The 12307-nt window shown below is 34.8% G+C and overlaps 1 protein-coding gene across 6 annotated transcripts in view; it reads right to left on the bottom strand.

The window, feature by feature from the left end:
- The window catches only part of PCYT1B (phosphate cytidylyltransferase 1B, choline), a 116526-nt gene that overhangs the window by 42786 nt on the left and 61433 nt on the right, over positions 1-12307 (bottom strand). For 4 of the 6 annotated variants that reach the window (XM_074300895.1, XM_074300896.1, XM_074300897.1 and 1 more), the window contains exon 2: positions 7995-8094. The exons of the other annotated variants lie outside the window; for them this stretch is intronic. In XM_074300895.1, the coding sequence (XP_074156996.1) occupies positions 7995-8094 (100 nt within the window). The remainder of the gene's footprint in view (positions 1-7994; positions 8095-12307) is intronic. 6 annotated transcript variants of the gene reach the window in all.

The raw sequence follows: 12307 nt of genomic DNA, 5'->3' as shown, positions 1-12307 counted from the left end.
TGGGTTTCCTCAAAGAAGTCTTATGATGGGGACATGAGAGGTCCTATTCTGGCTTGAGAATGACTTTGAGCTGACATGGGGCTATACTATCTAAACTAGAACAGCTTTGCTATAAAGGGATCTGAGGTCTGTAAAGGACCCTGTATGTTTAGCATTTTGAATTTCAAAGATCCAAGAGAAACCTAATCCCAGAAGGTAGAAGTCAGCACAAGAATTTAGGAAATAGTAAGATCAAACAGCACCCCTCCCATCTCACCCAACATCCAAAATTATATCAAGGTTTGGGATCTCACTCTGGCACAAAGCCATGATTCAGGAACTAAAGCTGATGAAAAGATCAACTAGTATTTAAAGTATTATAAATCTATCCATAAGTAGAGATTCAAAAGAAAAGGTGGATTGTATACAGGAACTACACAAGTACTCAGAGGAAATGAAGCAAAAAAATTTTAAAAAGGGGAAAAAAGCTCTTATGGAGAGACCCAGAAAGATAATAAGTAGTTTGATATTAAGAAGAAAAATTGTCTGGGTCAGTTACTTAAGAAACATTTATAATTTAAAAAAAATCTCAACCCTATTTCAAGAAAATATAAATCAACTCTGACTAAAACTATTAGAACAAAAGGCCAAGTAAAAATAGAAAAAAATCCACCAATCACCTCATGAAAGGAATCACATAAGGAAAGGTCCTTGTAATGTCATAATCGAGCTCCAGAATTCATTTATCTAGGGGAAAATACTGCAAACATCTAGAAAGGATCAGTTCAAGTGCCAAACAATTACAGTGACGATTATACAAAGCCTGAAGGCTTCTACTTAAAACCCAAGAAAGCCTTGGAAAATGATATTTAAAAGAACACAATGTAGAGTCTTACAACTAAGAATAGTTTACTCTGGAAAATTGAGTATAATCCTATTGAAGGGGAAAAAATGATTTTAATGAATAGAAGACTTTTAAACATTTCTGGGTGACTAGATCAGAGCTGAACTTTGAAATACTAACATAAGGATCAAGAGAATCCTAGAAAGAAATTTATTTAAACAATTGGAAAGAAAGCTATGATGATGTAGTACTAGCATTTTAATGGGGAAAGAAGAAATAGGTGTCTCTTCATAACCTTACTATATTCAAAATGTAGTGAAGGAATTAAATAATATAAGAATCTCAAAGGTAGAGAAATTCTATTCTGAGGTTTGTTAAACTAGTGTATAAAGCAAGAAGAGGGATTATAATTTGCTATTTCTCTTAATTGGGGTGCATGAATAAAAATACATAAGATCAGCTTCACTCACAAATAAAATAGGCAGAGGAGAGTCAAGAAGATTTTTTCCTTTCTTTTTGTCTTTTAATTTCAGGGGACACTTGAAGGGAGGATATTAATAGAGATGACCCCCAAAAAAGACCCATTGTTTAAATGCTCAGATGAGAATAGAAGGAAATTTAGGAGGAAGCAAAGATAAGTAGAGGGTTTTGAAAGTAATATGCAAAATTTATCATTTGTATACCCATACAACCACACACACACACACATTTATACAAGCAGAATGAAACAGATTCATGGTTTCATAGACAACCTTCTTTTTGTTTTCTGATATTCATATAGAAAATCTCCTTTTGTGGTGCTTCAGTTTAACATTAGAAAATAAATTTTAAAAGGAAGGTAGTCATGCATACATAGGCTTTAATGTATAAACATAATGTGTCTACACCTGATGTTCCTTTTATCAGGTATAAACTTTTTTAATTGGATCAAGAATGTACCCATACATCATTGGCTGATCAAAAAAAAAAAAAAAAAAAAAAAAAAGAGTCCCATCCCTGATGAGTTTAAATAGTTTTGCAGTATGTGTATTCTACATGTGTAACTCACTTCTATTATACTTTAAGTTTGAGTCTTTTCTCTCAAAGAATATTGTGTGTGTTTGTAGGTCATTGTGCCCTTTATTTTTTTTTTTTTAGGAGGAGAGAATAAATTCCAACTGTTACTACTATATCATCTTGGTAAATGCCTTTGCTAAAAGCCAATTTAACATACTGACTGATTGTTAATCGGATATACACAGTGGGAGCTGGAGAACTACAGTAATAGGAAAAATCATTCACAAGGTTAACCCTAGAACTCCAGGTTGTGGTCACCTTCTGGTAACCTAGTTCATATGTGAAAGTGTAATTTTGAGGAATAACCTAGACAGAGTGTTGCACAAGGATTTTCACAAATCTAGTTATCTGTAAAATTTCTTTAAAAATTATTTTTATAAATGAAGACTACTACTGATAGTTGATAATTACAAAGAGTGAATGTGTTGAATCTACAAGCTATAACATTTCTAATTCTATTTTTTCTCCCTTTCCCCTTTTTTCTTTGCTCCTACCTTTTGCATCTTCCTTCTGATAGTTTTTCTCAACTACCTTGTCTACAATGCTATAACCTATTTAAAGATTTTAAAATTGGGAAGGTCTTTAGAAGACCTTCATATCTTCATTGAGGTATGTTTTTATGTTAGTGATAATAATATTGGAAACCCCCCCCCCCAGGTGAATTGGGTTCTCCAAGGTCAAGTGGCAGAGTGGAGATTCTTACCGGGATCCTTTGCCTCCATCCACATCCAATACTCACTCATGTTCTCTTTCCTCCTCTACTTATGTGTTAATGGTTCTATTATCTCATTCATGGAGGTACATGAAAAATGCCATTTCCTACAGGAAAGTGATGGTTGATAATATATGCAATCTGTTTATTTCTGCATGTGGCCTAACTATACCTCCCCACCCCATCCATCTAAGTTATCCTAGTTTTTTCCTAAAAGTATTGTTACCAAAGAGCAGCTAGATGGTCCAATAGATCAAGTAACAGTCAGGAAGACTCATCTTCCTAAGTTCAAATCCTGCTCAGGCACTTAACAAGTTGTATGAACCGAAGCAAATCACTTAGCCGTGTCTGCCTCCATTTCCTCATCTGTAAAATGAGAAGAAAATGGCCATTCTCTTTGAGAAGAAAACCTCAAATGGGGTCATGAAGAGTCAGACATGGCTAATGAACAACAACAACAATATCATCCTCTAGGCTTACGCTCATATTTCTCCCTCATCGTCCGAGTATAGATTGGCCACAAGGGAATCCAGTAGTGCTCTGACTTTTGGTTTTGAAAACCCAATGGGTAACTCACCCAAACAAGGGAATTTCATTCAAATAAATAAATGTGGTTGAATATTACTCATCTTTGCCTCAATAAATCCCTTATTCTGCAATAAGAAAGAGCAAGGCCTAAAGCACCAGGGGATTGGTCAGAATCAAGGCCAGCCCAGGACACCAGGTCATCCCCAATTCTCCCACTTTAGAGATGAATCTTTTATATAGAAGAAAGAACACCTGTGGATCAGCATCTACTGGGTTCTTCAAGGGCAGGTTCAGTTCTGGGGTTACCTGGTTTCAGAGATATAGTGTCCTAGGGCTTTCAGGTTGATTACTTCCTTTTCCATTTTGCTTTTTTCCCCTCTTGATGTGGGACCTCCCTGCTGCTGCCCCCCACTTTGGACTGTCCCGAGGCCTCCGGGCTATGAAGCCATGAGTATCTGGAGGTCTCCCAAGGCTGGGCCTGTGGTACCAGGCCTCCTCTGACTGGACATCCCCTACTTGGCACCATAGATTATGGAGTAGCCCCCGTTTTTTTTCTAGACAGGATGAAGGTAGGCACTATTGGTTTTTTTTTTTTTTCTATTTCCTATTTTTTTTAATTTCCTAATCATTATACAGTCTGAAGCTCTTTTGTTTTATTTTCCTCTGGAGTATGCAAGTGAGAATTTGGTTAGTGTATTCCATTTTATACAGTCATTTTGACCAGAAGTCCCCTCTATTAGATTTTAACTTATCCAAAATCAGGAACTCTTTTTTTTTATTCCCCACAGTACTATAACTATATTTTGCATAGATTGGGAACTCTACAGGTATGAATTAAATACCTATGTGTAAGAATAGAATATTATTTTTAGGCTATGACAGTACCTATGAAGCCCTTTTATGAGCTGTTAGTGAGAGGAGTCTAATATGGACTTAGGGGTAAATTTATACCAGTTTTGATTTTTCTTTCCTTCTGGAGTCCGTTCATTTTGTAGCAAAATTTTGTCTAGAATGCAACAAAGATAATTTTATCTTTATCTGGAAACAAAACCCCTTGTAAAAGTACAGATGTTAACAAATAAGGTTTAAAGAGACTCAAACACCTGAGGGTTTCAATGAGAGTTCATCTGGCAACTACAGGGTGGGTGAAAGAAGGAATAAGCTGGTTTATTGTCCCACAGAGCAGCAAACAGATGCACCCAGGCAAACAGCAAATTCTGTACCAGTAAAATGGGCTGATGAGTTAGAAAAGGTTCCCACTGCTTATGATTATATTCAATTCAGAATAGCAACACACGCTCACCACTGGTGTACATTCACCTTTCTCCTCTCCATTCAGAACAAATCTCTCATGATCTTTCAGGCCCTCCTTCCATGTTTTTTAAAAAAAAAAAAAGATATTTCTAACCAGCCCTTTGCTGATAAGGAACTACACCTATAATATCTACGGGGAACTTTCAATGCTAAGTGTTGGCCCTCTTTTATGGAATTTACCTAGGAGGGTTTTTACTATTTTTTGATAGTGATATTTCCTTTTTTTTTTTTTTTTTTTCTTTGTGAGGCAAATGGGATTAAGTGACTTGCTTAGAGTCACACAGCTAGGAAGTATTAAGTGTCTGAGGCTCAATTTGAACTCCTGACTCTAAGGCCGGTGCTCTATTCACTGTGCCATCTAGCTGCTCCTGATAGTGAGATTTCTAATCCAATTCCTGAAAATTATAAAACCCATTCAAAAATTAATTTTGTTTCTTCTTTTCCTCAATGAAACAATTGCTACAACAAGAACATTTCTAAAACATTTCACATCTATTGTTATTTTTGAATTATATTCCAATTTTCTAGGGTATGGGGAAGGTAGATAAGATCTTGGGTGAGATAGCTGTTGAGAGGAATTCTGGACATCTGAGGCATGGGGTAACTGGGGAACATGGGAAGAGAATAGCAGTTGATGCTGAATTTTTTTTTTAAGGGTATCATTAAATATTTTTAGAAACAATTAGATTATACATTTATCAATGACAAATAAAAAATTCTTAGTGTGTTCGAATTTGTGCATTAGCAAATTTTACCGAATAGACATTCTATTTCTATTATTATCACACTCTGACAACAATTGCCTCTTGCTTCTAAAGCAATCAGTCTGAATTTGAAGAATGGGGAAGACTAGGATCATCCAAGTAGTTCACCAGCACATCTAATGAAGTTTACTAGTATTATTAGCAACAATGGCTATCAAGTCCTGAGAATTATGGATCATTCATACACTAAAGACTAGACCATGAGGCTATTGTAAACAATACAACAGACACAGAAAAATCAATCTATCAAGAATCATTTAATAAGTCCTTGCTATGTGCCAGGCATTATGCTAAATGTTAGGAATACGTTAAGAACATAAACAAAAACAGTTTCTGTCATCAAAGAGCTTATATTCAAATATGAGAGACTATATATAAATATTGTATATGTATAAAATGTATGTATATTTTCAAAATTATTAATATATGTATATGTTTAAATGTATGTATATTTTCAAAATACAAATAATAGATGAAAGCAAACCTTAGAGGGAATAACTATATAACTATTGGGAGAGGGGGAGGGACAAGGAAAGGTCTCCTGTAAAAGGTAACTGTCTTAAATTCTTAAAGCAGTTTTTTTTTTTCCTGAGGCTGGGGTTAAGTGACTTGCCCAGGGTCACACAGCTAGGAAGTATTAAGTGTCTGAGATCATTTTTAAACTCAGGTCTTCCTGACTTCAGGGCTGGTACTCTATATATCCACTGCACTAACTAGCTGCCCCTTAAAGCAGTCTTAAAGGAAACCAAGAATTCTAAGAGTCAGATAAGAAAAGTCAGCACCCTAAGCATGGGGAAAAAATATCACAGAATCACGGAAACAGAAGCTAGAGTGCCCTAAAAGACATTGTAGTTGTTTTCACATACTTTTCCTTCTCCCACTCAGTTTGGAGTTAGTGGTTCTCAAGACTTTATATCAAGGTGTCAAGCTAATGGAACCCTTGGAGAGGTACCAATCTGTAACTTAATTCTATCCTTTTATAGGTAGGTTCCATCTTTTTCTGTGTCTGCCACATCTTTAGGATTATTGGGAAGATTAACAATTCTTTATTTATAGACATTTTTAAAAATAGAATTATGTGTTCAGGTTGAGTTGCAAATTTTATTGAAAGTCTACATGTGACATACTTCATTAAATGCCATACATATGTCCTCTCCACCTTCTTAAGGAAAGTCATTTTTTAATTGAGTGAGATTCAGCTAAGCTTGGGTTCTATACTCCCACAGACTTTGTGCTTGAGAAAGGGAGTCAACTGAGTTCTGAAATCCCTTGCCAGCTTAGTGCTGGTAATATTGAATTTGGACTGCCAAAGTATTTCTCTTTTTATTATTGTTTCTTCCTCAAAATAAAAGTAGCATAACTGCAAAAATCTCTAAAATTTAATTGCAATCTAATTCCTTGGGTTTGAATCAGACTCTCTCTCTCTCTCTCTCTCTCTCTCTGTCTCTCTCTCTGTCTCTCTCTCTGTCTCTCTGTCTCTCTCTTTCTCTGTCTCTGTCTCTGTCTCTGTCTCTCTCTATATGTATATATATATATATATATATGTATATATATATATATACATATATATATATATATATATATATATATATTTAACAGAAAGAGGGTTGTTTGGTTTTTGTTTTTGTTTTCTTTATGGTAGTATAGTCTAGATTTTTGTTTCTGATATTTGATAATTTACTTATACTCTTTCATAAAATTCAGATGTTGCTTCATTGGTATTTAATTAAATATCATTAATAAAATTAATTACAGTGAGGGTTTATTGTTTGTTTCTTTGCAGTATCTTGTGAGAAGACTTGATCCATATCATCCTTTGTCTATTAAAATTAACCACAGGTGAACAAGATTTCAAGAGTACTGGATATCCAAACTTCTTTCCCATTGCTATCCAACCAGGGGAATTTCTAAAATCACTGGAACTCAACTTTAGATAGATTATAGTCTTCTTATTCTGACACATAATACATTTATTCATTCACAATCCCAATTTTTTGATACTGTTCTTATCATCTGAAAATCTTCCCTTTTCACTCTTGTCTATCCAAATCTTACTTGTCCTTCAAACATCAATTTACATCCCACAGACCCTAACTATATACCAGGGTACAAGGATCTCTCCATTCTCTAAATTTCTCTAGGACTTACTGTCTGCATCATTAATTTTGGCAATAAGTCACCTGTTTTATCGCTATTTAATTGTTTTTTTATTCAGGTTAGTTCATTTCATTACTCTTCACTAAATTGTTTGATTTTGAAATCAGAAATTTAGGGGCAAGAAAGGGATCATTTTATACATAAGGAAACTGAGAGATTAAGTGATTTGTCCAAAGTCATACAGGCAATAACAACAGAATGGGGATCTGAATGATTCCAAATCTAGAGTTCTTTTTACCACACTCTGTGTGAAGAGCAGCTTGTCTTTTCATCCTACAGTTTTAGAGGGAAAGACTAATGCCATATTTCATTTTTAAAATCATCAAGACCTAGCACTGTTATAAATGAGTGAATACATTTGTTTAGTAGATGGGTGCATCTGTTTAGCAGATCCCAAATTTGCTCATCTTCAGGACATATTGTTAAAACTGGTCTTTTATTCTATATATTCTATGATTTTTGTGAATTTATTCCAGGTATTCTTATTGCTATGACTCTTTTGTCCTTTGGCCTTGAAGCATCATCTATAAATCTTAAGGGTATGACTTAGATAATGAAATGCCTTCCCTGTTTTCCTTTGCTTGTCCCTGGTACTTTTCAAGGCAGCCAACACTGTGTGAATAAGATGAAATGGCCTCACCTGGCGTTCCCAAGCGGGCCTGAGCAATGGTCAATTTTTCATGGGGGGCTTGGCACTGGCAGCTGGTTTCATCTGCAAATGGGGCAGGTGCGGTCAGAGTCTAGAAGGGAAAAAGAAAAAGGGAATACAAACTGACAAAGTTCCCTTACAAACTAACTTTCCTTTGCCACTTCACTGGTACTTTAGACCCCTCTGGTACGCAGGCAAGGGGAGAAATATATTCTTGTTAAAAAGTCAACTATAATATTCTTATAAAGGACATGAGCAGGGCTGGTCCTGGATGCTGGGCTTGCTTGGCATAAATTCCAATTATCACTAATAAGTCAGTGAGCTTTGTTTTTCACGTTTTGATAAAATCTAAATAGCCAAACTTGCTAGCTCCTTGGGAATCCATAAGTGGAAGAAATGTTCATACTCCTGAGTTCTACACATAGTCATGGGTACTCAAAATGAAAAAGCTCTTTAATAAGAAAACAAAAACAAACCAATAAATTCTGACCAATGTCAATTTTGCTGTCCTATCACATACATTCTGTCCCATCTGAATATCTCCCCCTCTCTGGGTTAAAACTTGGAAGTTCATAGTAATTCAGGTCCACAGGATATATCTGCTATCTGAAAATCACTCAACAAATGCCGGTAACTTCTGGGATACTTTGTTCAAATTGAGTTCGTTTAGCTGGGGTGTTGTGACTGAAACAACTCATTATTTGTTTACTAACTATTTGGTAAGGGGTACATAGGGGGCAATGAGGTGGTGAAGTGGATAGAATGCAATCCTTCAAGGTAAGATGACTGATCTTTCTGCATTCAAATCTGTCTTAGACATTTACTAATTTTGTGATCCTGGACAAATCTCTCTTTTAATTAAAGCTTTTTATTTTCAAAACATATACATGGATAATTTTTCAACATTGACCCTTGCAAAACCTTGTGTTCCAAATTTTCCCGTCCTTCCCTCTACCCACTCCCTTAAATGGCTAGTAATCCAATATATGTTAACTCCAAGATATGCAATATGTTGTTGCACAAGAAAAATCAGATCAAAAAGTAAAAAAAAGAAAAAAAAATGCAAGCAAACAATAACAGAAAGAATGAAAATGCTATGTTGGGATCCACACTCAGTTTCTCTCTCTGGGTACAGATGGCTCTCTTCATCACAAGATCATTGGAACTGGCCTCAAATATTTCATTGCTGGACAAATCTCTTAAACCTGTTTGCCTCAGTTTCCTCATCTGTAAAATAAACTGGAGAAGGAAATGGCAAACCACTTCAGAATCTTTGCTAAAAAAAAATTCCAAATGGGGTCATGAAAAGTCAGATACGTCTGAAATGACTGAACAAGAAGACTATGTATACTTCAATTGATATATAATCTCATCAGTATGAATATGTCTTAAAGAGGTGCCAATCATAACCCAGACGTTCCCTTTTCTTCTTGGGAGATTTTTATCTTTTCATCTATCTATGTTTCATAAAGGACTTTTACTTATTTAGCATTCTAATTAAATATATTTATTAATAACTTGAAAAAAGCCACAAATGGAATGCTCATCAGATTCACAGATGATCCAAAGCACAGAGAATAATGACACAATCAGGATCTGAAAAAATTGACAAGTTAAAAGGAAGACACTCTCATATTATGGAAAGAGTGTAGGATTTGGAATCAGAAGAAATATGTTCAAATACCAGCTCTGCCACTCACTTTCTGTGAGACCTTCACCAATATCCTTCACCTTCCTAGATGTAGTCAAGCATAGAATGCTTCATTAGGACTTTATAATTTTTCATTTCTTTAAGCCAAACTTTTGATTGAATACTCAATCAAATCAAACTAAAGAAATGAAAACTTGTCAACTTTTTCTTTAATTTATCATTGATGGAATCCACTCTTTTCAACAATAGGGTAATTGAAGGCAATTCCAATAGACTTGGGATGGAAAATGCCATGTGCATCCCGAGAGAGAACTATAGATACTAAATGTGGATCAAAGCATAGTATTTTCACCTTTGTTGTTGTTGTTCTTTGCTTGGTTTTTTTTTTCTTTCTCATGATCTTTCTTTCCCTTTTGATCTAATTTTTCTTGAAAAATATGGAAATATGTTTAAAAGAATTTTAGGTATTTAACCTATATCAGATTATTTGCTGTCTTAGGGAGGGAGAAGAAAAGGAAGGAAAGGAAAAAAGTTTAGAACACAAAGTTTTACAAAAATAAATGTTGAAAAGTATCTAAACATGTATTTGGAAAAATAAAATACTATTAAAATTAATTTATCACTGAACTACTTTAAAATATGAATTCCAAAAAATGAGACACAATGCACCAATTTTATCTTGAGGACTAGGTACACTTAAGCACATATCTGTCTCTAGATCTGTTTCCTCATTTGTAAAATAAAAATACTGGAGATTCTCTTTCAGATTTAAATGAATGATTCTAAGAGCCTTCATTTTGAAACTTTGGCATCATTCTTGATCCTTCCCTTTGCCTCTTTCTTCATATTCAGTCAGTTTCCAAGTCTTGTTAAGTCTACTTTCAGATCATATGTCTCATTCATTCTCCCTCTCTTGCCCATTGCCTAATTCAATCTTTCATCACCTTTCACCTACACTATAGCAAATGTAGTATTTAGACTACTAATTTACAGTCTCTCATCTCTAAATGAAATCCTTCAAATTGCTACCAAAATAATCTTGAACTATAAATTTGACCCTTAAAATAGATTTTCAAGGCCCCAAGTACATTCAGCCAAAATGGCCTATTTTCCCCCCTTTTCTTGATAATTCATCTCCCACTTCCATACCCTTACACAGGTTCTCTCACACAATTGTAATCATTTCCTATCTTATCTCTGCTTGAGAATCTATGATTTCCTTCCAAACCCAATTCCCGTGTCACCTCCAACAGGAAGCCTTTCCTAAAGCTCCCAGTAAGGACTTTTTTCCCTCTCAAGTAACCATACCATTCTTTTCTATTTACATATTGTATCCTCCCTATGAAATGTAAGGTCTAAAAGGTCCAGGACTGTTTTTCACTTTGACTTTCTCAAGACGCTTGTCTTTTTTTTTTTTTTTTTTTTTTTATTATTAAAAGATTTCATCAGTATAAACAACTCAATCCCTCCATTAGCACCAACTGACAACATGTCTTCAGATCCTTATCTTGGAGTGTTATGCAGGGCACTTAAAGGTTAAGTGACTTTCCCATGGTCCTACAAATATTGGGACCTTCTATCCTAGACAAGATTTGAACTTAATCTTCCTTTCTCTAAAACCAGATGTTATTCTACTAGAGATGATTACCCTCAAATTAAAACAATAACAACAACAACAACAACCCAACTCCAAAAATACAAAGAGGGAAAGGGCAGGAGCAAATAGTGGTTGTCTTTTTTGTATGTTTATTTTTTTAATGGAAATGAAAGGATGGTGAATTGCAAACTCAATATAAATCAACATTATCATAATAATAGGTCATATTTTTTTTAAAAAGCAACTGCAATTTCAGCATGCATTAATAGAACCATAGTGTTCAGAATTATTTTATATCTTTATATCTAACCCCTTTAGAATTTTGTGTTCCATCCAGTGTTCCATCAATGCTTTTTGGAAGGGCCATTAATGAGATGGAGGGTATCCATATGAAGAGTAGTTGAAGAAACAAAGCCTATTTAAGTCATACATACATAAGAGAAGCCTATTGCATGAGGAGTGGGTAGGAGAGGATAGTTATTTTCAAATGTTTAAAAGGTTGTTATATGGATGAGTATTAGATATGTTCTTCTTGACTCCAAAGGATAAACACACTGGAAGTTAAAGAGAAGAAAGTTTAAATCTAATGTAAAAGAAAAAAGAGGAATAGAGGGTATTAAGAGGATTGCAAAGAGGACATGGACAATTGGAGACATTTTTACATGACCTTAGACATTGCAAACTAAATAATTATAGCATGCAGCAACACTCTTGTACCTCACTCCAGTTCTTTCATAGAACCAAGGTCCAAATGTTAAAAATTCATTCATTCATTTAGTAAACATTTATTAAGCATCTACCGTATGCAACAAACAATACTAATGAGAAATTTAAAAAATATAATATTTTGCTTCTATTTTAGAGATGCAAGCAGGGAAGTATGGAGATTTGACCTTTGCCACATCTCTCCAATACATCCTCTTCTCTCCTTTGAGACCACCCTAAAACATGCCTCATCTTCTCATGCTGGGACTTTTACAACAGCTCACTGATGGGGGTACCTGCCACAAGTCTTTCCCCATTCCAGTTCATCTTCCATTCAATCTTCAAAGTAAT

The sequence above is a fragment of the Sminthopsis crassicaudata genome, chromosome 3 (genome assembly GCF_048593235.1).
Source record: "Sminthopsis crassicaudata isolate SCR6 chromosome 3, ASM4859323v1, whole genome shotgun sequence".
In the NCBI taxonomy this organism is placed as follows: Eukaryota; Metazoa; Chordata; class Mammalia; order Dasyuromorphia; family Dasyuridae; genus Sminthopsis; species Sminthopsis crassicaudata.
This window is presented reverse-complemented; position numbering and strand designations above follow the sequence as displayed.